General features: G+C 39.6%; 1 protein-coding gene across 8 annotated transcripts in view; it reads right to left on the bottom strand.

Moving 5' to 3' along the window:
* Gigyf2 (GRB10 interacting GYF protein 2) overlaps window positions 1-25,242 on the bottom strand; it is a 125,218-nt gene that overhangs the window by 95,364 nt on the left and 4,612 nt on the right. For all 8 annotated transcript variants that reach the window (XR_013043955.1, XR_013043956.1, XM_016002736.3 and 5 more), the window contains 2 exons: window positions 22,781-22,845; window positions 5,535-5,617 (listed from right to left, as the gene is read on the bottom strand). Coding sequence is in view for 6 of the 8 variants with exons in the window: in XM_016002736.3 (XP_015858222.3) it covers window positions 5,535-5,575 (41 nt within the window). In the remaining 2 variants the exon portion in view is untranslated. The remainder of the gene's footprint in view (window positions 1-5,534; window positions 5,618-22,780; window positions 22,846-25,242) is intronic.

The following is a 25,242-nucleotide window of genomic DNA, read 5'->3' as shown; positions in this document are numbered from 1 at the left end:
AAACTTTCACTTACTACCTTTCAAAATCCACACTTCAACTTATAAAGCAATTTGGAACGTCCATATTTGTGTGATAGTCTGGGAATCAAAACTACTGCCTAAGCTTTGAGTTTTCTTCTAGTCATGCTCTGACCTCCCTCATAGAGGTGGGTCTTCATATACAACTATATATATGTCTAGGGATCCAACATGCCCAACAAGCTTACTCATCATCATCAGCTTTTTAATCCCCATCTCTTTATCACCTCCATTCTCAGGGCTCACACTTCACTTTCACACTTCACTTTCTCCCATCTTCTATACCTATATCCTATATAAAGTTATAATATCTTACTTAATTCTAAATTTCTCACACCATCTCTAATCATTTTTCACACTTTTTTTTTTTTTTTTTTTTTTTTGGTTTTTCGAGACAGGGTTTCTCTGTGTAGCTTTGCGCCTTTCCTAGAGCTCACCTGGTAGCCCAGGCTGGCCTCGAACTCACAGAGATCCGCCTGGCTCTGCCTCCCGAGTGCTGGGATTAAAGGCCTGCGCCACCACCGCCCGGCTTATTTTTGTAAGCATCTTAAACAATATAACTACTCTTATTCTATCGTCCACATTTCTCATTCCAAATGCAAATGTGACTAAAAAACTCTCCGGTTCTTTGTTGGTACACAACGGCCAAACAAACTTAACAAGTCAAGCTCACCTTTCCCTCTCCCACATTTCACATTAAGGGCAATGTCTTGAAGTTTATTTCTTAAATCTGAAACAATTTTTGAAACAGAATTTTTCTGTGTAGCTCTGGCTGTCCTGGAACTCACTCTATAGACCAGGCTAGCCTAAAACTGACATCCTTATCTTTCAACATGCCCCTTCTGCAGGCAGAAGTAGGTAAGATATTTTTCTGAACCCTTACCAGGAATGAGGAAGAAGGAAGACACTAGGGACAGCAGAGGTTAACAGGAAAGGAAGGCAGAAGGTATCACATAGCCAGAAAGATCCCGGGCTGGAGGGTGGGCTGCAGCACACAACTGAAAACTAGGTTTGGTTTGGTTTGGTTTTTAAACTAATATTCTCTTCTAAAGTACAGCTCCTTTGGATAGCAGCTCACTCACTGTCCCTTTAACCCTTTTTGAGAACTGGAAAAAGTAACACATCCCATCTGACATAACTTGTCTTGTTCTCAGAGTATGGACAGTCATCTAGCAGCTTCAGGTTTACATTCTCGTGCCCCTAACCACATTTGCCAATGAAGCTTGAATGCCTTTGTTCAACAAAACTTTATGGAATGCTTACCTAAGAACTCCGGTGCCCTAACTCAAAAGATTGGCCAAAACTGAAAAATAACAGTATCTTTAATAGTGGATTAGTTCTTTCCTAAGGCAACCAACCACATTGAGAAAAGAGACATACCTCAAAATACTTAACTATTTTAACAGAGTATAAACAAAGGGGGGGGGGCTCTCCCTTTCTTTTGTAAGCAAAGACCTGAGACTTCCTTGAGAGCACAAAAATGAGACAAAGGAAAACCCAGGAGAGCTTCTGTGTGTCTTCTTCAGAAAGCAAGGTATCTATAATTTTTCTCCCTATAATAAAGTCATCTGAAATTATCTGAGTAGATTTCTGGTCCTTAAATTTTTCTCAAGTAAAATTTGATTTTTAGATGGCTTGAAATATATATTTGCAAAGAAAAAAGAATGGTAGGACATGAGCCCACAGATTCTTGAATGATAAGACTATGGGTAATTTACACTTTTTCTATTTTTTCCATACTACTGTTTACTCCACATTTTCTTGTTAATAGAACCAACAGTAACAACAAAAAATTCTAAAAGACCTAATCTAAATCACAAGTATTTAACACCAAAACAAGTTATCAAAATAGTACTTTAAGCACTCAGGAGGCAGAGGCAGGCAGTTCTCTATGAGTTTTAGGCTAGCCTGGTCTATAGAGTGAGTTCCAGGACAGCCAGAGCCACACAGAAAAATTCTGTTTCAAAAAAAATAAACAACATAAAAAAAAGTGCTTTGTCAAAGACAATATAAACACACAGAGGAAGTGAATTAAGTTCACACTGTCTTGATGGTCAATCTGTGCAGTGTCATCTAAACCTTAAATTAAAAATGAAACTTTTAATAATTCTACTTCAAGGGAGTTAATCCAATGATTAGACTATAAACAATGATCAGAATATAAACAAAATCATTCAGAAGTGTACATATATCATTTACAATAACAAAACACTAAAAACAACTTTACTTTCCAGCAGTTCATTCATTCATTTAATAGACATTTACTGAGTGCCTCCAAGCCAGGCACTGGAGCTACAGTAATAACAAGCTACAAAACAATCCAGACCAAATGCCTGCTCACGATGGAGCTCACAGTCTAGTGAGAGCTGGAGGCTGCGTTATGAGCAAGAAGTATTTAGCATATCACATTTTGATATAGACACTAAGGGAGTTAGGGAGTAAGAAGGAGAGGGGACAAGCTGTACAGTCTGAAAGTCTAAAATGGTAACATTTGAAGAAAGGCATTTAAAACTGAGTATTTTTTTACACCTAGAAATAAATTATTTTCTTCACTAATTCTGATATATCCTTTTATACTATTTTGGTGAATCTGTAATGCATTTCTTTATTCTAAAAAACAATCTACAGCCTAATGAGTCTGTTGGGTTTAGTAAGGATAAACAGATGCTGTCCTTCCGGACAATTTTCAATGTTCTCCTATCAACACAACTGCCCAGATAAGGACTGGAGGGAGGAATGAGAGAAGAAAATTTTCAATTACAAGTATATGTTTAAAAACTAAGATAAAAAGCTTTTAAAAGAAAAAATTTCATTTTATGCATCTTTTATTAAGAATTCTATTTTCCATTATTCATTGCATGAATAACAGCTTCTATATAAAAAAAAATCATTAAATGTTTCTGTATGGTTCAGAGTTACAAAATGACTCAACATAATCACTCCGATCCTTGATTTTCAACTATTCTGAACACAGTTCCTCACCTCAAGATTCCTAATGGGAAAAAAAAGGGAGGGAGGGAGGAAGTGGGGAGAGAGAGAGAGCGGGCAGGTGGGCAGACAGGGCGGCAGACAGGCCGGCCAGGTGGTGGTGGTGCACTCCTTTAATCCCAGCACTCGGGAGAAAGAGGTAGGCCTATCTCTGTGAGATCAAGGCCAGCCTGTTCTACAGAGTGAGTTCCAGGACAGCCACGACTACACAGAGAAACCCTGTCTCAAAAAACAAAAATAAAAAAAGATTCATAATGAACATTTTACATGAAGAAACTATGCCAAAAGTCTCCAATGACACTGCAGCTTTCTAGTACAGGATTACTTCAGTTGTTTAAGCACCTCATAAAATATCTTGGCTGAAAAGAACTGATGGATGGTACAAGTAAGCTGTGCCTACTTAGCTTTCCACTCCTTAGTAAAGCCTCTAAATACCAATGCTACAGGATTAGCCTAGATGACAACTAGAAGTCTCTGTTTAAGGATAGGACTGATGACAACCATTTGCTCAAGTTACCTCAGTTCAAATTAAACACCATTTAATACTTCAGGATACAATAAAGAAGACATGTAAGACACCACTGACAGACTGAGCCAATGGCAAAGAGATACCTGCAAATGATTTAATGTTCAGTAACTCATGTCATAAAGCAGCAAACTTTCTGAAAAGGGCCAAGGAGAAAAATGTACAAGCTCTGAGAACTAGGCAGCCTCTAATTAGAACTACTCATCCCTGCCAGAGTAGCACAAAAGCATCAAGGTAACATGAAAACAAAAGAACATGGCTGTCTTCCAATACATTTTTATTCACAAAAACTTTACTTACACTCCAACAGGATTCCACGTGCAAACCAGTGATATAAGATGTTTAAAAAAATTCAAGAATATCACCAGTTTGGTTGGTTTGTTTTGAATTCTTTGGTTTTGGCTAAATTTTCTGGTTTCTTTTTTACTACGTATTATTAGCAAGATGCTATAGGAAAAAAATCCTTTAAATAACTTATGATTGTAATAATAATTTTACAAAGAAAAATGTGAGGATGTGTAAGTACAAACGAAAAGTAATTAATAATGGCATAACAGCTGCACACACAATGGTTTACAAAGTGAACTACATGAATTTCAACCCATCTGCTTAAAGGAGTTAATATGATGGAATAAAGATTTAGCTATAAAAATGTTAAAATGCTTTTATAATATTAACAGCTGAGAACAGCCTCTACATGCTACATCTGGAGAATTAGTTAAATGATAATATATCCATACAATGAGACTATATAATAGAACCAAAAAAGCATTTATTGAAAAAGGTTTGTTTGATTTAGTTTGCTTTTGTTTTTGTTTTTTTAAGGTTACAAGATTGAATGCACAGTATGATCCCATTTTGTGAAAATAAATACACATATACACAAATAAGATACATTAAACCACTTGGAAAGGTACACCAAGATATTTACAGTGGGTACTAAGGATCAAATTAAGGTAATTATACCTTTTCCTTGCTTATAATTTCTGATTTTTCTAGAAACAGTAATTTAGTAATAAGAAAATTATTTTTTTAAATATAAAATAACTGAAACAGATGTAACATTATTTAGATCAACATTTTCAAAATAAACTCAATCTATACACAGTGTGTCAATTCTCAGAACTTCAGATGCTTTCTCCTTCGGTCTCCAAATGCTAACTATGAAGGTTAAGAATACCTAGGAATTACATATCCAAAGACGTGCATGTGATCGATTACGTTCGGAACGTAAGACTCCTCAAACAAGGAACTCTACAGAAGTCTTATAAACCACCACCTAAACATAATGAACGTTGATGCTACTCCAATTTCTCCTTAGGTACTGCCTTTGAGATTACCAAAGGGGTGTGTTCCAAGCATGAATGGAAAATTAACTATCATTATTCACGCCACTGAAGAGAGGATCTTCAATCACCAACTTTGGGGGGGAAAGAAGTGGGGGAAAGTCACACTATAATGTGATGGATCTCAAAATTCCATGAGAATTCCATATTCGGGGTCCAAACATATCTGTAAGAGACTCAAAGGTCAATTAATAGTTATTATGGCAAATGCTGACTCAGCTCTAGATGGGCTACTGCTAATAGCCAGTATTAATTCTGGACCACTTGCTTAGTACATCAATATATTTCAAATGCTTCCACTAAAACTATTTTTAAATAAGTATATCAATAGCAGAAAATATAGATATTAAAGTATTACTGTAACAGTTATGTAAAATTGTTTAGATACATACACAAAAGCTCAAAAATAGACAATTTTCTAGGGTGGTAGAACTTTAGTTTTAGCTTCATTATCAATACCTAACCAAACCACGATAAAATTCAATTAGAGAATGCTAGCCTTTTCCAAATATAAGTTACTATAAGCTAGTCACATTTTAAAACTATACACATGAAACAAAATCTCAGAAATATGTATATTTATATGCTGCCCATCTGTATATATCATACTAGTGGATTATGTCATTTAATCCCAAATAGGACAAGACTAAACTCACCATTCAGGCCCAAAGTTTAGTGTCTGGGTTTCTGCTGCCATTCTTCTCCGTATTTTTAAAAAGATTTTTGTATGTGGAAAAACCTGTTAAATAGAAACACATCTTTGTCAGACAATGTCAAGAAAAAATGAAGAATACCAGGTCAGAACACAGAGCTAGACAATGTATGATCTGCTTATAATCTCCCAAGAAGCCAGGCGGTGGTGGCGCACACCTTTAATCCCAGCACTAGAAGGCAGAGGCAGGCGGATCTCTGTGAGTTCGAGGCCAGCCTGATCTACAAAGCAAGGCTCAATTTTGGTTCTAACTACCACTAAAAATGTCTTCAAAATGATCTTATGATAACACAAAGGAAGCAAAACAACGCTGGGACAGTAGGTAGTGACGTGACTGTCATTGGAGAGGTAAATCCAAATTCTTTATAGGAAATAGAAAAAAGTAAGAAAAAGGAAAGAAGATGGAGTAAGCAGGAAGGGAAAGAGGGAAAGGGGGAGGGAGGCAGGAAGTAGGAAAGAGAGAAAGCAAACACAAGTTGAGGTTATTATGGTTTACTGCTTATACTTGAAACTACACAATCCAAATGGTTACACATAGCTGCCTTAAAGTGTTCAACAGGGTTAAAGAATGACCAGGCTCAGTGGCCTACACCTCAAGCCCCAGATACCTGTGTTATGGAGCATACCAACTGAGTTCAGTGACAGAAAGGGGGGGGAAAGTCTCGTTTAAAAACATAATAATAATTAAACGTTGGGCACAGTGGCAAACATCTTTAATCCAAGCACTCAAGAGGCAGAGGCAGGTGAATTTCTGACAGTTCTAGGCCAGCCTGGACTACACGGTGAGTTCCAGAACAACCAGCATTATGGTTGTTCTGTAAGAACTGTCTCCAAAAAGGCGACAATGACGAGCAAATATAAGTTTAATGGGGATGAAGACAAGAGTGGGAGGTGGTGACCCAAACAAAGGATGCATGAAAATGCTTATAGAAACCCACTACTCTGTAAACTAATCTAAAAGTGCAATTTTGAAAAGGGGGGAGGGGTGTTGAACACAGATAACCCTGAGTGAGTAGACAGTGTTTCCCCAGAAGAAATGGGTTATTAAATGAAAATATCAGTGGTCAGGAAGGCCCCCAAAATAAGAGAGGTCATTGCCATTGCTCTTGGTTACCTACCGGGACAAGATGGTAACACCCTCTGACTAAAGTCACAACATACTTTGGTTGTAGGACATAAGAAAATCAAGGTGGAACTGACCTGAAATTTTCACAGTGCTGGAAGGTGCTGTGCAGGAGGAAAGCATCATGGACTTACCCAGCAGTGAAGCCTGAATGCTGTAATACCAAGCTGCCAGGGATAATGTGCTCACTAGTACAATAGTGGCAGGAAAGTAATGGAGGTAACTAGCCACTTTCTGACTAGATTTGCTCAAAGAAAGGAATCCATGCCTAGTCTACGAACTTGGTCAGAAGCCCATGATCCAGAACGTCCTAAGCCCTAGGGAAGAACCTATTACTACTGTTTTGCTAAATGGACATGTTTTAAAAGTGCAGAGACAGGAAGATCCCTGAAACTTGCTGGACAGCCAGTCAATCCAAACCAGTAATTTACAGGTTCAGTCACAAAAAAATAAAGTGAAAAACAACTAAGACACCAAGCATTCATTCACCTCTGGCCTTCATACTCATATGCATACATGTGCACATAGAACACACAGTGTACACAGGACACATGTAAGTATATACCAAATATGTCAAAAAAAATTTTAAAGACTAAACTGCTTGTATTGTTTTTAAAGTTGTCACAAGCACCAAATGGCTAAATTTTAAACTGATAATAGTGGAACCAGGCATGTACACATCTGTAGTTCCAGAACATTTGTAATCCTAACACACTTGTAATCCCAACACTTGGGGACTAAGGCAAGAGGATCTGAGTTCAAGGTCAACCTGGATTACAACCTGGATTAGCTCTGTCTAATAAATAGTAGTCGTTCTGAGTGAATCACTACTGTCACATAGCTAGGAAAAAGAAAAGAGTGGGAGACTACTGTCTTCTTACATATGTGTATATGAAGACCACAGGTGGCTATCAGGTACATTCTTCAATCACTCTCCACTTTACTTTTGGGGACAAAGTCTCTCACTGAAGCTGGAGCTGGCCGAGTTGGTTAGATCAGCTGGCCAGCAAGGTTCAGGGATCCTCCTATTTCTGCCTCCCAGTGCTTAAATCATAGACATGTGCACTGTACCCACATTTTGGATGATGGTTCTAGGGGATCAAACCTGGGCCCCAATGCTTACATGGTAAGTGCTTTACCAACTGAGTCAATTCTCTAGCCCCTTTTCCTTTTAACAGGTACACAAAATGATGCACCGTGTAATAAAAATCTATTAACACCCCTTAATGAGCCAGGCGGCAATGGCACACGCCTTTAATCCCAGCACTGTGAGGCAGAGCCAGGCGGATCTCTGTGGGTTCGAGGCCAGCCTGATCTACAGAGTGAGTTCCAGGACAAGACAGGCTCCAAAGCTACACAGAGAAACCCTGTCTGGGGGCAAGGGGAGGACGACACGAAAAAAAAATCCCTTAATGAAGAGATTTTTTTTTTCTTTTTCAATTTTCCTGTGGTGTGTGCACTTGAACTTGCATGTGCTCATGTATGGGGATGCATGGGTGCCTGTGCCTGTGGAGGCCCAAAGATGGTATTAGGAATCATCCTTGATTTTTATATTCCACCTTATTTATTGCAGCAGTCTTTCAATCAAACCCAGAGATCACCAGCATTGCTGTCTCCCTAGCCAGACTCAACGGAGGCTAGAATTACAGGCAAACTGCCACCCCCACCTGGCAGTTATATGGGTTCTGAGGATCCAGACTCAAGTCCTCATGCTCACATGGCAAAAACTTTAACCAATGATCCATCTCCCAAATTTTCTAAAAGAACTCTTTTTATTTTCTAAAAGAACTCTTTAAAAAAAAAAATACAAAATATGAAAATTCTGTGCCAGACTTCCTAAGATTATCATTTCTTTTATTTGTTTTTTGAAACAAGGACTGACCATGTAGTCCAGGTTAGACGCAAACTTTGCCTCCTGAGTACTGACAATACAAATGTGTATCAACACATCCAGCTAGCATGTTTTCTTCTAAATAATGCATAATGTTAAGAGCTTCACAAAGGGTATGTACATTAGAGCCAATTCAACTCACAGTATGAGCCGGGCAGTAGTGATGCATGCCTTTAATCCCAGCACTTGGGAGGCAGAAGCAGGTGGATCTCTGTGAGTTCGAGGCCAGCCTGGTCTACAAAATGAGTTCCAGGAAAAGGCGCAATGCTATACAGAGAAACCGTTTCCAAAAAAACAAAAACAAAAATAAATAAATAAATAAATAAATAAACTCACAGTACATCGCAAATTAAGTAATTAGGTAAGACCAAGAAAACTGTTAAAACAAGTATTCTGAATACAGCCCTGTTACCTTACTGCCATCATCAGTTCAGTATGTTTTGTACAGGTATGTCAAACCACCTGGTTACCAAACAGAGCTATATGGACTGCATCAAGTAAAGATTTTTTTTGTCATACAAAACATTTAGAGGCTGGAGAGATGACTCAGTGCTTAAGAACACTTGCTGTTCTTGCAGAGGACACAGGTTCAGTTCCCAGCACCCACACGGTGGCTCACAACTGTCTGTAACTCCTATTTCAGGGGATCTGATGCCCTCTTCTGGCCTCCACAGGTAACCACACACAAACGCTTGTTTGTTTTGTTAATTTGTTTTCTCAGACAGGTCTCTACACAATCCTGGCTGTCCTGGAATTCACTATGTAAACCAGGCTGGCCTTGAACTCACAGAGATCCACCTGCCTCTGTCTCCCAAGTGCTGGAATTAAAGGCATGTTGTTGTTGTTGTTGTTATTATTTATTATTATTATTATTATTATTATTATTAATTTTAATCTTAGGTCTTTTTAAATTGCTATTTCAAACTCTACCTACCCTAAAGCTTTCAAATAAACTTTAAGGGGACCTCTGACTACTGCAGAGTGGATCTAAATTTCTAAAGCACGTCAAGGTTTGAACTAGAATGTATTTATAAGGCAAGTAGATTCTTGCTGTGGGATGGTCTGTATGTCAAATTGCTCTGATTGGTCAATAAATAAAACACTGATTGGCCAGTGACTAGGCAGGAAGTATAGGCGGGACTAACAGAGAGGAGAAAAGAAAGAACAAGAAGGTGGAAGGAGTCACTGCCAGCCGCCGCCATGACAAGCAGCATGTGAAGATGCCAGTAAGCCACGAGCCACGTGGCAAGGTACATTTATGGAAATGGATTAATTTAAGCTATAAGAACAGTTAGCAAGAAGCCTGCCACGGCCATACAGTTTGTAAGCAATATAAGTCTCTGTGTTTATTTAGTTGGGTCTGAGCGGCTGTGGGACTGGAGGGTGACAGATTTGTCCTGACTGTGGGCCAGGCAGGAAAACTCTAGCTACAGATTCTGATTACAAATGAAATTACTTGGTATCTATGAAAAGTATAAAAATCTCTTATTAGCAATTTATTTTCCTCTTTAACTTATTACAAGGTCATCACATATGACCACAAAGGTTGTCAAAGCACCAAACTTCCCATGTGCTCTTAACACAGAAGATAAAAACAGAGCCCCTTGGGTTGGGTATGGACGCAGCTCCAGACAGCAGTCTTTAAACTGTTAAGAGAAGCCCCTAGACACAGGGAGCATCTAGGGAACAAATTACTGAGCAGGAAATTCCTGTTCCAGTACATTTGATCATCCTGACTATAGGTACTGCAAAACCTCACAAACATCAAATGCCCCAAAGCTTGAACCCAGCTACTAATTATAACATGGTTCCCTAGAATTATGTCCTGGTGCAAACACTTCTAGAGAACTCTAAGAACAACCCAAGCAATTTAATTCTCAAGAGCACAAACAGAAGAGTGCTCTGTTCCTTTTCCTTATGAATTAAAAGAGGAAATCTAACTTAAGCCCTAAGCACCTTACTCAATCCTGAGTTCCAGACCCTAGATTGCTTCTTCCCAATCAATTTAATAGAGCAAGTTTAATGGTCTTCTAAGTTCTGGAGGGACTGTCTTACACAGTTTCTCTGAATTATAAATTAGTTGAAATGGAAATTACACCTTATCTCTGAACAGTCTTCTAAAGCTAGAGCTGGGTGCTGGAATGAGAATAGTCTTCCCATCTTTTTCCCCCCTTTCTTTTATTTTTTTGGGGGGGCGGGGTGCAGATAGGGTCTCATTATGTAGACTTGGCTGCCTTGAAGAACTTACTCTGTAGACAGGCTAGCCTCAAACTCATAGAGATCAGTCTGCTCTGCAGGCACCACCACACACCCAAGGGCATCATTTCAAACCCCACCTAGCCAATTCAAATCCCAAGCCTCCTGACCTTTAGGAAACAGCTCTGAATTTGTAAACTTGGGATCTGAAGCCGACTCTGCTTGGCCAAGCTCCTCTCTAGATTGCCTTCTCTTGAAACCAGTTCATTTTTCCTCCGTGACCAGTACTATCTGGTACTACCATTTTTTTTTGATCCAAACTTTTCTGTTTCTCCCTTCCTAATCTTCCCCCAGAATATCCATGTCTTATTGAACTGTAAACTCTGAGTGCTGTCTCTACCAAGTCCCTGTGGATAAAACTCTGCTCAAAGTGTGCAGTGGCAAAAAGGGCACAGAGGAAATGGAAACAAATTTCTAAATGGCCTGGGAAAGGGAGCTTGGGAGAAAGGACCAAGCCACACTGCCCCAAATTACAAACTTGATTTTTTTTCTATACTATTACTGTTTATCATTCTAAATCAATTAAATACACCTACCTCAAAGCAGGGAGCAACTGATAAAGGTACACCACTGTTTTGAAAGTTGACTGGTTAATCACACTGAAAAAGCCAATCATGTGAAACTGCTTCCACTTTGCAATCCTTCACCTAGGCATTTTCTCAACTACTGCTAACTCTTAAAGAGTCTTCTTATATCCTTTCAATAGTCTGAATTCTTTTAACTCATATCTAACTATAAGAAAATTCCTAAGCTAGATATGGTAGTGCGTGTACACTACAAAAGCAAAGGAAGAAATGTATTCAAGGATAGTTAGTCTGCCCTACGTAGCCAGAGTCTATCTCCAAAATACTAATATTTGTAGAAATCTAATCTGCAAAGCTGCAAGGATGGCTCAGCAATAGAAGCATCCTGCTCCTGTAGCAGACCCAAGTCTGAGTCCCAGCACCCACCTGCCTGTAACTCCAGTTCGGCAGAATTAGACACTCTCTTATGGCTTCTCAGGGAAAAGGCAGGGGAAGGATCAAGAGGTCAAGGTCAGTCTCAGCTACACAGTGAGTTGGAGGCCAGTTTAAGCTACATAAGGCTCTGTTAAAAAAAAAAAAAAAAAACCTGGGTGGGTGGGGAGCAAGCAAATGTCTCAGTATATACACTGTGCTAGAGGTTAGAGGTTACAGTTAGAGAAAGACCACATGACTAGACACATCTGCAACTCACAGCTTCTTTTACCTAACTCAATTTCATCTCTAGCTTTCTCCTCTGGAAATACAACTGTCACCATGTTCACCATATCCAAAACATAATAATTTCCAGTAAGTCAATGATTACTCTCACCTGACATGTTAAAAATTTACAAAGTGTCCCTCCATACCTCTTTTTATGTTCACCTATATGAAATGGGAAGGGGGGACTAGCTATTAATTCCCACAAACTACATTACACTCTAAGTCTGGGGATGTCGAACCTGGAATGTGCCCTGTTCTATCCTTGGTGCCTCAAAAATGGCACAATGGGACACGCTGCAATCCCTAGCACTGGAGAGACAGAGGCAGAAGATCAGAAGTTCAAGGTCATCCTCGGCTACACAGCAAGTTGGAGAATATCCTGGGTTACATGGGACGGTGTCTCCAAAGAAAACCCCATTCTATCCTCTATTTTGAAACATTCAGTACAGCTGAATGGACCTATTTCTAACATAGCTACAATTACGCCAGAATTTTGTTTTTAATCCTTTAAAAAAAGTTTCAGACTTAATTATTTTATTTTTTTGTGTATGAATGTTTTGCCTACTTGTATGTATGTGTATCACAGACATGCCTGGTGTCCAAAGAGGACAGAGAGAGGGTTAGATCTCCTGGAACTGGAGTTACAGATGTTTGTGAGCCACCATGTGAGTAAGAGCTGGAAACTGACCTTGGGTCCTCTGCAAGAGCAACAGTGCTCTTCATCACTGAGCCATCTCTTAAGCTCCAAGTCATGGTTTTGAAAGTTATATAATGTTTATAAAACAGGTAGTTTCAAGTGTTTTGCCATCATGAACAAACAATGCTTTAAACAACTTATGTTTTTAAATACTGACCAGGCTGGCCTTGAACTCAGAGAGATCCTCCTGCCTCTGCCTCCCGAATGCTGGGATTAAAGGTGTGCTGCACCACCACCACCACCACCACCACCACCACCACCACCACCACCACCACCACCACCACCACCACCCGGAGCTCCAGCTGTTTTTTTGTTTTTTTTTTTATTTTAAAAATAAAGTGTGATTAACATATTCTCTCCAACATCTTAGCACTTGAGATGTAGATGCAAATAGATTGATGTAAGTTTGAGGCCAACCCAGGCCATACATCAAGTTCCAGACAAGCCTGAACCACTAACTACTATTAAGTAAATACATAAAAGTTCCTTAATCACACTAGCCACATCTCCAAGCTCAATAGACATACTGTGTATAGCTACTGTACTGGTCAATAGTGACTGAAGGACAGTCCATCATAGCACAAGTTCTGTTGAATAGTGCTGGAGACTATTTTTAAAGGAATTGTAACTTATCATAACTTCCACAAATCTGTACCTACTCAGCCCTAAAAGACCTTCAATGAAGACTACATGTTGTAACCTGTGATAATAGCATGCTTAGCTTGTGTAAGGCCCTGGGTTCAATCCCTAGCAACAACAACAAAATTTAAACACCAACAATATGTGTATTACCATTCAAACAAATTTTAAATCATTTTTAAGAATTCAGTGTAAGAGGCTAGAGATGCAGCTTAGTTGGTAGAGTGCCTACGGCTTACCTTTCATGTATGAAACCCTGGATTCAATTCCTAGCATCACACAGTAACTAAAGCATACATGAAATCCTGGCACTCAGAAAGTAGAAACACAAGGTTCAGAAGTTCAAGGCTAGCCTAGAATACATGTGACCCTGTCTCAAAAAGAGGGGGCCAACAAAATTAAAGTTCAGGTAAATGTGTAAATAACACTGAATATTGGTAATGTCAAAACTATTTCCTGTAGCACGAATCGTTAGAAGATCTTATTAATAAAAACAAACCTGGAGCCAGGTATTGGGGTAAATGCTGGAAGATCAAAGAAGCAGAACAAGCCACAGCCACCTCACCTTGCCAATTCCTCAGCTGATCCTGTTTCCTCAGACTGGAAGCCTCTGAGTCCTCATCCAGAATGAATCTCAGCTGAACTGTTGCTAGAAGCCTAAAAGCTTAACCATCCTAGTTCCTGGTTTTCACACCTTATATACCTTTCTGCTTTCTGCCATCACTTCTTGGCATTAAAGGCATGAGTCAGCATGCCTAGCTGTTTCCAGTATGGCTTTGAACTCACAGAGATCCAGATGGATTTCTGCGTCCCAAGTGATAGGATTAAAGGCGTGTGCGCCACCACTTTCTGGCCTCTATATCTAGTGGCTGTTCTGTTCTCTGACCCCAGATAAGTTTATTAGGGTGCACAATATTTTGGGGAAACACAATACCACCACAATTTCCACCATAGTAATGTTAAAATATCACTTGCCTTCTACTCTGTGTCAGCACTTGTACAAACCATACAATAAGGGGGACTACTGCTGACACTGTGACAACATTCACATCAGTAACCACCAACTATACCAGCAGCAAGTCTATTCTTCACTGCCAGCAGCATGGATCGCAAAAGGTGAAACAGCACCCTTTTTTTTAAGAATGCCATATTTGACAAATCAGAAAAAAAAAACTACTGTGTATATGTTTTAATCTGTTTGATGAAATAGGAAATAAAATAAAGCATTAACTTCTTCTGCAAACCAGTATCATCAAGAAAGACACTACTCAAGTGTTGTGAGATCAACTAAACTGCTCCCCGCCCCAGGAAGATTATTTTAATTTGAAAAAAAGAATAGCAACAGACAAATATGATAATCAGAGTTGGGTTATTTTTTTTTCTTTTTCTTTTTCTTTTTTTTTTTTTTTTTTTGGTTTTTCGAGACAGGGTTTCTTTGTGTAGCTTTGCGCCTTTCCTGGAACTCACTCTGTAGCCCAGGCTGGCCTCGAACTCAGAGATCCCCCTGCCTCTACCTTCTGAGTGCTGGGATTAAAGGCGTGCGCCACCACCGCCCAGCTCATTTTTTCCAAAGAGAACACAAGAGACTACAAGGAAAACTGAGAGATTTTGTTGGGTTCTTCAGTGACGTTTGGAAGTAAATATAGCCTGATTGCTACAGTTTGAATACATTCTCCAAAGTTCATGTGCTGGAAATTTCCCCAACACAACAGTCACAACAGGTGATTAAGTAAAGAGGGCTCTGCTCTCATAGCAGATTAATGCCATTAACCAGGGATGTGGTTAGTCCTCACTAATGTGGGTCATTATAAGAGCAAGTTAAGCCCCTCCCTCTTCCCCTTGCCTTCTACCATGGGATGGTGCGGCCTAAATAAAAGCCTACACAGATGCTGGCACCACGCTCTTGAACTTCCCAGGCCAAAACAAGAGCCAAATAAATTGTGGCACACACCTGAGCATTACTACTGCAACAGAAATCAGACTAAGGCAGGTCTTAAAATCAAAATGGACTGGAGACTGGGCAATGGTAAAGTGCTTGCCTAGGATGTCCAAAGCCCTGAGTTTAATGCCCAGCACTGCAAAATTAGCATACATTTCAGAGAAAAAGGAAAACATAATAAAAACTAAAACAAACAGCCAGACATGACGATACACATCTATAATCTCAGTATTCAAAGGGGCAGGAGGAGCTCAGCAGGTTCAAGGACAGTCTGGTCTACCAATACGTTTCATGTCAGCCAAGGCTACACATTGAGTTCCAGGTCAGCCAGGGTTACATAGCATAATTCTGCCTCCAAAAATAAATTAAAACACGGACACACACACACACACACACACACACACACACACCTTTGAAAGCTTATCAAGGGGCATAAAAGATCAATGTGGCCTAATAATAATCAAACTATCTCAGGCTGGAGAGTTGGCTCAGCAATTAAAGAATACTGGCTGCTCTTCCAAAGGATTCAATTCCCAGCACCCACATGGCTGCACACAACCATCCAGTTCCAGGGGATTTCCAACAGCCTCTTCTGGCCTCTTTGGCACTGCATGCATACGTTACACAGAAATACACACAGCAAAACATTTATATACGCATAAAAGAAATAAATCTTTAAAAAAAAATTAACTTTCTCCAAAACAGACAGACTTCATATTCTGAAAAGATTCGCTGGGGCTGTCTGAACACCTCTCTCACTGGACTCTAAGCCTCAGAACAGGTCAGTAAGGTTCCAGTCAGTACCTGGCACAAAGCCAACATTTAAGAACTTGCCGAGTTGGGGGCTGGAGAGAAGCTCAGTGGTTAAGAACACCAGCTACTCTTACGAGTACCAGGGTTTGATTTCTAGCACCCACACAGTGGCTCACAGCCATCTGTAACTACTGTTCCAGAAGATCTAATACCCTCTTCTAACCTCCACAAGGACACAGACACACACACACACACACACACACACACACACACACACACACACACACACACGGCGAACATTCATACAATAAAAGTAAAGAAATATAAAATAATTAAGAAATGGGAGTGAGGAGCCACGAAGGGGGAAGGTAGGCTTCAAGATAGTTAGTTTAGCATGGAAAGGTACCTGCCACCAAACCTGATGACCAGAGTTCATTCCCTGGGACCCACATGGTGGGAGGAGAGAATCAACTCTCTCAAGCTTTCTTCTGTCCTGCTGCACACACATCCACAAACATATGTATGGTGGGAGGGGGAGTTAAAAAAAAATTAAAGGCCTGTAAACAGAACCCAGGAACACGCCTATCCAAAATTATAAAGGTGGAGTTTTAAAACTGGATATGACAATAAACTAATGGGGGGTAAAGCAGAATTATGAGTTTGAGGCCAGACTGGGTTATACGGCAATTTTCAACATGGATACATAGTGTGACCTAGTTTTCAAGAACAAAAACAAAAAGATACTTTAAATGGTGGTCATGGGGCTGGAGAGATGGCTTTTGTTGCTCTTGTAGAGAACTCAGGTTCTGTTCCCAGCACCTACATAGCAGCTTACATGCCCTCTTCTGGCTTCTTCAGGTATCAGGCACATGTGCTGTGCACATATATACATGCAAGCAAATATTCATACACATAAAAATAAAAACAAATAAATCGGGGTTGGGGATTTAGCTCAGTGGTAGAACGCTTGCCTAGTAAGCACAAGGCCCTGAGTTCAGTCCTTAGCCCTGAAATAAAAAAACAAAAACAAATAAATCTAAAATAGAATTTAAAATGGTGGTGCATGCCTGTAATCTAAGCTCTCAGGAAGAAGATGCCAGAAGATATCCACAAGCTTAAACACTGGGTAACACTCTGGGCTGGAGAAGCTCTTTAGTAGTTAAGAGAACTTACTGCTCTTGCAAAGGACACAGGTTCAGATCCCAGCACCCACATTGTAGCTCACTTTTAGGGAATCTAATCCCCTCTTCTGAACTCCTCAGGCATCAGGCACATATGTGGTACACATACATACATGCAGGCAAAATACTTAAAACACAAAATCAAAAGAAAAAAAAGAAAGCAAAACACTAAACTTCAAAATTATATAAAATTTTAGACTTAAGATTTACCTATTTTCGTAGTAATAACAATCACAAAAGATCATAAAAGCTATCATTTAACAGCTCTATGCCAGGCCAGGAATTGCTTATATTTTATATTAACTACCACAACTTTCCTGGGATATACCTTATAGTTAGGAAATTAAGGTTCCAATTGGTTAACTTGTCTAAACCCCCAGGTAATAAGTGACAGAAAATTAAACACACATCTCTCTGCTTTTCACTATATATTGATATGGCCCTCAATACTGTGATGGCTAATCTTGACTGCATCTGGAATCAACTAAAACCCAAGCTGCTGGGCACTCCTGTGAGGGATTTTCTTGATCAGATTATTTGAAGCAGGAAGACCCACTTTAAATGTGTGTGGCACTTTCTGGTGACAGTCCACATAAAGAACATGGGAAAAACAAATGTTTCTGCCTGCTTGCCCTCACTCTTGCTGGCAAGTTCATCTGTCCTGCTGCCGCAGCATCCCAGGTATCAGAATCAACTTCAAGATTCCAATGCAGGCTGAAGATCAGCAGCTCTCCAGGAATCCTTCCAGTCTTCAGGGCCAGATTGGGACTGCTGAGACATCCAGCCTTGTGGACTGAACAATTAGATCCTCAGCCTATCCAGTGGGAGACAGCCATTGCTGGACTATCCAGACCACATCCTGTGAGCCAATCTAACACATCTGCTTTTTATATATATTCTTTCTATCAGTTCTATTCTTTTAGAGAACCCTGCCTCTAACACATCCACTTTTAATATATATTTTTTCTATTAGTTCTGATCTTTTAGAGAACCCTGCCTAGTATACCTTCCAATCTCCTTGCAAATTTTACAGTAATTCTTTTCCTCCTTTCCTCAATATTCCTCACTCTGTTCATTACTAACTCCCACCCCTTTCTATGGTCATAGTAAGCCCTCTTTTAAAGAAGAACATGTTCTATTACTCAGAACAGGGGGATGAGGGGCTTGGAAGTCTTCCAAAAAGTTGTCAGTTTTCAAAACACAAATTAAGGTTCTCTGACCACTGCTTTTATAGGATAGCTTTGCATCCAGTTATACAATGGCTTCAGCAGTGCTCCATCAACTACCAATCAGATGATATTGGGAGTCCTTGGCTTTAGCTACCTTTCACAGCTCTGCCATGATGTACCAATTAGAAAGTTCCAAGACAACACTGCTGTCAGTGAATTGTCAGTCCCTACAACCTAAGGACCAAATGCTGAAGACTGGAGCTCCTAAGACTTCCTCCAGGCCCAGAACAACTTGAATACAAAAAAAAACTTTGTCTCAAAAGAACATGCTAGCCATTAAAAATGACTGTAATAAAAGGTATTGTTAACCAACATTTCCCCTACTGCTTTGGAAAGGAGAAAAATTTATCATTCTAGAACTAGTTGTAAGGGCATATGACTTTAAGCCCAGCTGAGGAAGGCAGATCTCTATGAGTTTGCCTGGTCTACATAGCGAGTTCTAAGCTAGCCAAAGGTACATGGCCAGACCTTGTCTCAAGGGGAAAAATCATCCTAAGAAAACCCAGAATGCCATCAACATGGCCATGTCCCATAATAATCTTACCTCGAGCCTATGTTTTGCAAAGAGGGATACTCAGGGACTATGAAAAGTTTTACAGAGAACATATGGAAATCTTTGTAAAACTCACAAAACTCTGAATATGTCTTAACTCAATGTCCCGAGTTAGGAAAGCAGATCATTTGAGACAACTCTTCAACCTTAAAAATAAATTCAGCTATAATGTGGTAACTAAAGAAGACTTTGAGCTGGAGAGAGGGGCATGTCAGTAAGGTACCTGCTAGGCAACCACAAAGACCTGCCTGGAGTCCAGTATCCACAGAAAAAGTCAGGTGGACTGGATGCACCTGTAATATGCCAGTCTAGCCAAATTGGTGAGCTCCAGGTTTAGTGAGATCTCAAAAAATAACAGTAGAAAACAACTGAAGAAGCTACCTAATGTCAACCTCTGGCCTCCACATGCACGAAAACACAAGTAAACATACATCTGTGCATATGTGCGAGCGCGTGCGCGCGCGCGCGCGCACACACACACACACACACACACACACACCCCAAAGCATCTTCAGCCAGAATAAAGTACAGAAGAAGTCAGATCTATAAACTATTGTTACATAAATGTATCAACTTTTATTAGTAATCCCTAGGCTTTACATCAAAAAATCTAGATATAAGGACTGGAGAGATGACTCGGCAGGTAAAAGCACTTGCTGCCACACTTACAATCTTGAGTTCAAACCCTGGGATCCACATGATAGAAAAAGAACCAACTACCAAAAGCTGTCCTCGCCTCTGACCACACACTGATACACACATGTGATACAGACACATGTACAAACACACTAAATGTAAAAAGGATTATAATCATCTATCTGTGCATGCATGCGTGTGTATGTGTGTGTGTATGTATCTGTGTGTGTGTGAATATAATAATTTTTTTTAAAGATTTATTTATTTATTATGTATACAGCATGTATGACTACAGGCCAGAAGCGGGCACCAGATCCCATTACAGATGGTTGTGAGCCACCATGTGGTTGCTGGGAATTGAACTCAGGACCCCCTGAAGAAAAGCCAGTGCTCTTAACCTCTGAGCCATCTCTCCAACCCAGTGAATATAATAATTTTGTTGGCTTTTTCTCGAGACAGGATCTCACTATGTAGACCAGGCTGACCTCGAACTCAGAGACTGAACTGCCTCTGCCTCCCAAGTGCTGGGATTAAAAGTGTATAACCACCATCACCATGCCCAGCTATTTAAAAAAAAAAAAAAAAAAAAAAAAAATTGAAAATTAAAAGTCAACAAATATATAAGCTACAAAAAAAATGAAAATAAATGAATAAAACTTCAAAATGTTCCATTGAGAAAAGTTGCCACAAACTGGGCATAATGGCACATGTCTGTTAATTCCAACATTTGTGGGCAAAGGCAAGAAGACCACTCATGAGCCCCAGGCCAGTCGGCAATTCTACATAGTGAGTTCAAGGCCAGTAAAGGCTATATCATTCGATCCTGTCTTCAAAAACATACAAACAAACAATAAAGGGAATCAAAGACTATAAAGTTTCCAATGGCACACATCTGTAACCACAACACTTGCGAGGTAGAGTCAGGAGGACTGGGAGTTTAAAGCCAGTCTCAGCTACATAGCAAATTTGAGGCCAGCCTCGGCTACGAAACTCTATCCCCAAATAAAGTTTAAAGCCAAGTGTGGTAGTGCATGCCTAGAATTCCAACACTCAGGAGGCAGAGGAAGGGGGACTGTAAATTCAAAGCTAGCCTGGGTTATACAGTGAGACCCTGTCTCACACATACAGATACAGAGTTTACTTAAGGAGCAAAGGATGTAGCTCAGTAATAAATCATGTGCTTAGGCATACCCAATGCCCTGGGTTAGACCCCAACACCGTATTAAAAACAACAAACTTACTTCCAAATTTCCTAATAATTCTAGAGTAGAGAACTATATAACCTCCAAAGTGTATACCACGTCACCCACCCTCTCCAACCCCGTCTCTGTTACTGCTCTCTATCTAGACTACAGAACTATATAATCTCCAAAGTGTATACCACGTCACCCACCCTCTCCAACCCCAAGTCTCTGTTACTGCTCTCTATCTAGAGTACAGAACTATATAATCTCCAAAGTGTATACCACGTCACCCACCCTCTCCAACCCCAAGTCTCTGTTACTACACTCTCTATTCTTGTGTCTTTTCTTTGTCTTTGGCAGATGGGGTCTCTCTACGTAGTCCTGGTTGGCCTGGTGCTACTAACATCTGTTAATAACATGAAGATCCTGTATGAATTCTGAACCCTCAGATCCTACAGTTTCATGAGTTGCTTAATACTATAAAAAGTACCAACAATTAAAATTTACAAAAAACAACCAATAATGAATTTTTCCACAAACTAAAGTCACCTGTTTAAATCTTTAACCTGAGCTTCCTCACCCCCAAATCTAGAAATTTTAATTGGGGCTAGCAAGATAGCTCAGCCAGAAAAGGTCCTTGTTGCCAAGCCTGATGACCAGGGTTCATGACCTAGACATAATATGGTCAAAAGAGAGACCCAATTCCTGAAATTTTTCCTCTGACCGCCACACAAGTGCCATGGCATTCACTCCCACACACATACTCACATACATATACAACATAATAAATGTAATTTTTTAATTAAAAAAAATTTTTTTAATGAACTAGAAGGTTCCAACATTGATGCATGGTAAGAATTACTGGGCCTCATTCTCCAAAATAGATGCATATAGGTTATATCTTCAAGACATCTAAGTTAAAACTAAAGAGCAAGACATAGGAAAACTGTTCTAGAATGCTAGAAGAAAAAAATGTCTAAAAGTTTCCATTGGAGTCAACCCTACAAGAGCTACCACTCTATGCTCCCGAGATCTACCACCAGTCCTGCCCTCAAGAGCTACCACTCTACGCTCCCGAGATCTACCAGCAGACTTGGAGGCAGATGGAAGACTTTCAGCTCACTATATTTGTTCTTCTAGAGACCAACCCTTCCCACAACTAAATGAAAATCAAATCGAACGCAATCCATTATTTCCTTCATAGGGCTAGAACTCTGAGCTAGTTATCAGTTTGCTGTGGTACTGGAGCTTAAGTTTATCTGTGACCCCAGGAAAAAGCAGTCATTTTCTTCTACCTGTTTGTTGAAGAATAGGCCTGACTAGAGAAGCACAACTAAGACAGAACAGAGGAGAGGATACGCACAACCAACTGGGAGAAAAGTACACTCTAGACACCACGACTCCCAAATGCTTCCCAATTTCTGGTTTAAGTCCCTCCTGAAGCAACAACTCTTGGGTTCTTTGAAAATACCTTGGCCTCTCAGCACATTTGCCCTCAAAACACTGCTCTTTCTGCTCATCATCCCAAAAAAAAAAAAAAAAAAATATATATATATATATATATATATATATATATATATATATATATATATATATATAATAGTTTAAAACATAAAGTCACACTATGACCAATCCAGAAAGGGTCTGTTATTCTGATTCAAAAGGGATCTGAAAGGTACCAGAAGTTTCTTCTCACTATCTGTAACCTCAGAAGAAATAATGGGACAAAAAAAAAAACCAAAACCTAAAAGCAAAAGTCAACTCCACTTGGGACTATGGATAAAGGTCAGTGGTAGAGCGCTTACCTAGCATACACAAGGCCCTCGCTTGAACCCTTTTGGGACAGAGGACTATTGGCATAAACTCTCAACTTTCTTCAAACTTACCTGTTCAAAAGTTCTGCTATCTCACGGCAGGACGTTTCAGCAAACGTTTTCAGGTCTTTTTAACACTGTAAATAATAAAAAGTAATCACGTAAATCATCTAGCAATCTCACTAAACCTTAAAAACTTTAAAAAGCAAGTTTTTCTCAAGAATATATTTTATAGGAAATAGTTTCCAAGCCTGATTAAAATACTAGGAACATCTGGTATATTTGTAAATCAGACCCTCTGCCTAGCACAGTAGCATGTGCCTGGCATACTCAGGCGGCTGAGGGAGAGATTACTTGAACACAGGGATTCAAGACCTAGACTGTATAGCAAGATTGTCTCAGGAAAAAAAAAAAAAAAAAAAAAAAAAAAGAGTCCTTCACATCTAGAGAACCTCACTAGTTCTACAGAGCAATGGAAAAGTACAAATCTTAAACAAAAGTCCTAAGTAGTTTAGTGACAATGACCACTTGGGGACTCAAGGGGAGTGACTAATGTGGGGTTTCTACTCAAAACTGCTTTACAGTCAGCAGTACTGACTTTTCCAGTACATCTGATGAAAGGAAAGGAAAAAGCAGCAGAGCAATGCGACTCCTGTGCAAATAATCCCAGCCACTGAGGCCTGCCTGTCACCAAAACGCCCAACAAGTAAAGTCTGCAGTATCTTCAGCTGCTAACCCATAACCTGCTGGTTCTGAGACAGGGTCTCAACTATGTAGTCTTAGCAAATTCATAGAAATCCACCTACCTACCTCTGCCTCCTAAGTGCTGGTATTAAAGGCATCTATCACTGTTGCCTGGCCTATAGCCTGCTTTTAATGCTGTGTTGAGGCAGAAACTTAAAACCCACAAGTGGATATGCAGTTCTAAAAAGTCTCTGAAGCAAAACTTGAAGCAGTTTCTTAGCTAAAATCAAATGATAAGAAGAATGCTGTCCAAAAAAGATCAGGCATGGTGGCACATACCTGTAATCCCAACACTGAAGAGGCTGAGGCAAGAGGGTCATGGCACTGAAGTGTACCTGAACTACACGCAAAATCTTGTCTCAAAGGGCTAGAGAGATAGATAGCTTAGTAGTTAAGAGTACTGGCTGCTTTTCCAGAGGAAACAGGTTCAATTCCTAGCATGCACATGTCAACTTACAACCATCTCCAATATCCTCTTCTGACCTCTGCAGGCACCAGACATGCACATGGTACACAGAAATACATGCAAGCAAAACACCCCTACACATAAAATTTAAAAAATAGCAATTTTTTTAATTAAAATAAATAAGTTGACAATTGTCTTAGCTGTAAGAAAACAACTTGAGAAAATCCATTCCACTTTTAATTCTGCAAAAAATAGGCATGTTACAATGTCCTAAAGTTTATCCAATAATAGCCTTAGAAATCTACATTTAAGAGTCTTCATTATTTATCTATTTATTATTTATAACATAGGGGAGGGTAACTGAGGAGGGCAGAAGAAGAGTGCCTAACCTCCTTGGAGCTGGCCGGTGAGCCGCTGGACTTGAGGTCCTCCTCAAGAACAGCAAGTGCTCTTAGCTGCTGAGCCATTACTTCAGCCCTATAAACTCTGCAATTTTTTAACAGGGGAAGGAATAGGGAGTAGAACCAGAGTATACAACAAACTCTCCTACAGACTTAAGAACATAAACTCCAAGTTATCTCTTAAACTCAAGTTAATAAAACATTTCAATTGGGCTGGAGACATGGCTCAGAGGTTAAGAGCACTGACTGCTCTTCCAGAGGTCCCGAGTTCAATTCCCAGCAACCACATGGTGGCTCAACTAGATCTGATGCCCTCTTCTGGCCTGCAGTCATACATGCTGTATACATAATAAATAAATAAATCTTTAAAAAAATTAAAAAAAAAATAAAATAATTAAAAAAAAACATTTTAATTAACAAGAAAAAATAATAATTGTGTTCCTTACTCTAGAGAGGTAACTTTAAAAGCAGTTTTGTTTTCCTGTTTTTGGGACAGTCTTTCCTATAGCCCAGGCTGACCTCCAACTCACTATTTAGCAGAGGATGACCTTGAGCTCCTGATCCTCTAGCCTCCACTGCCCAAGTCCTGGGATTACTGGACTGTACCACTATGGCTGGTTGGAAAACATTTTTATAAAATTAAGTTTGGTGACCTAAAGGAATATTTTTTTTCTTTTCAAATTTCTTCCCTTTTCTCCCTACCTCACACAAAATTAAAGGCAAGTCAACAATGGTACGTATCATTTTATATTCCTATGAAATTAGTGTATTTCTTATTCATATGCAAACACGACAAAGTTAAAAAGTAGTAATAATCTATTCAATAATATTAAGTTCTGGGGCTGAGGATATATATAATTAACTCAATGAAGAATACTTGTTTGGCATGCATGAGGCTCTGGGTTTGATTCCCAGCACTCCATGGGGAGATAGGGTGAGAGCACAGGCTAGTAACAATATCACTCTGATGGAGGCAGGAGGAT

This window comes from Peromyscus maniculatus, chromosome 13 (genome assembly GCF_049852395.1).
Source record: "Peromyscus maniculatus bairdii isolate BWxNUB_F1_BW_parent chromosome 13, HU_Pman_BW_mat_3.1, whole genome shotgun sequence".
Taxonomy (NCBI): Eukaryota; Metazoa; Chordata; class Mammalia; order Rodentia; family Cricetidae; genus Peromyscus; species Peromyscus maniculatus.
This window is presented reverse-complemented; position numbering and strand designations above follow the sequence as displayed.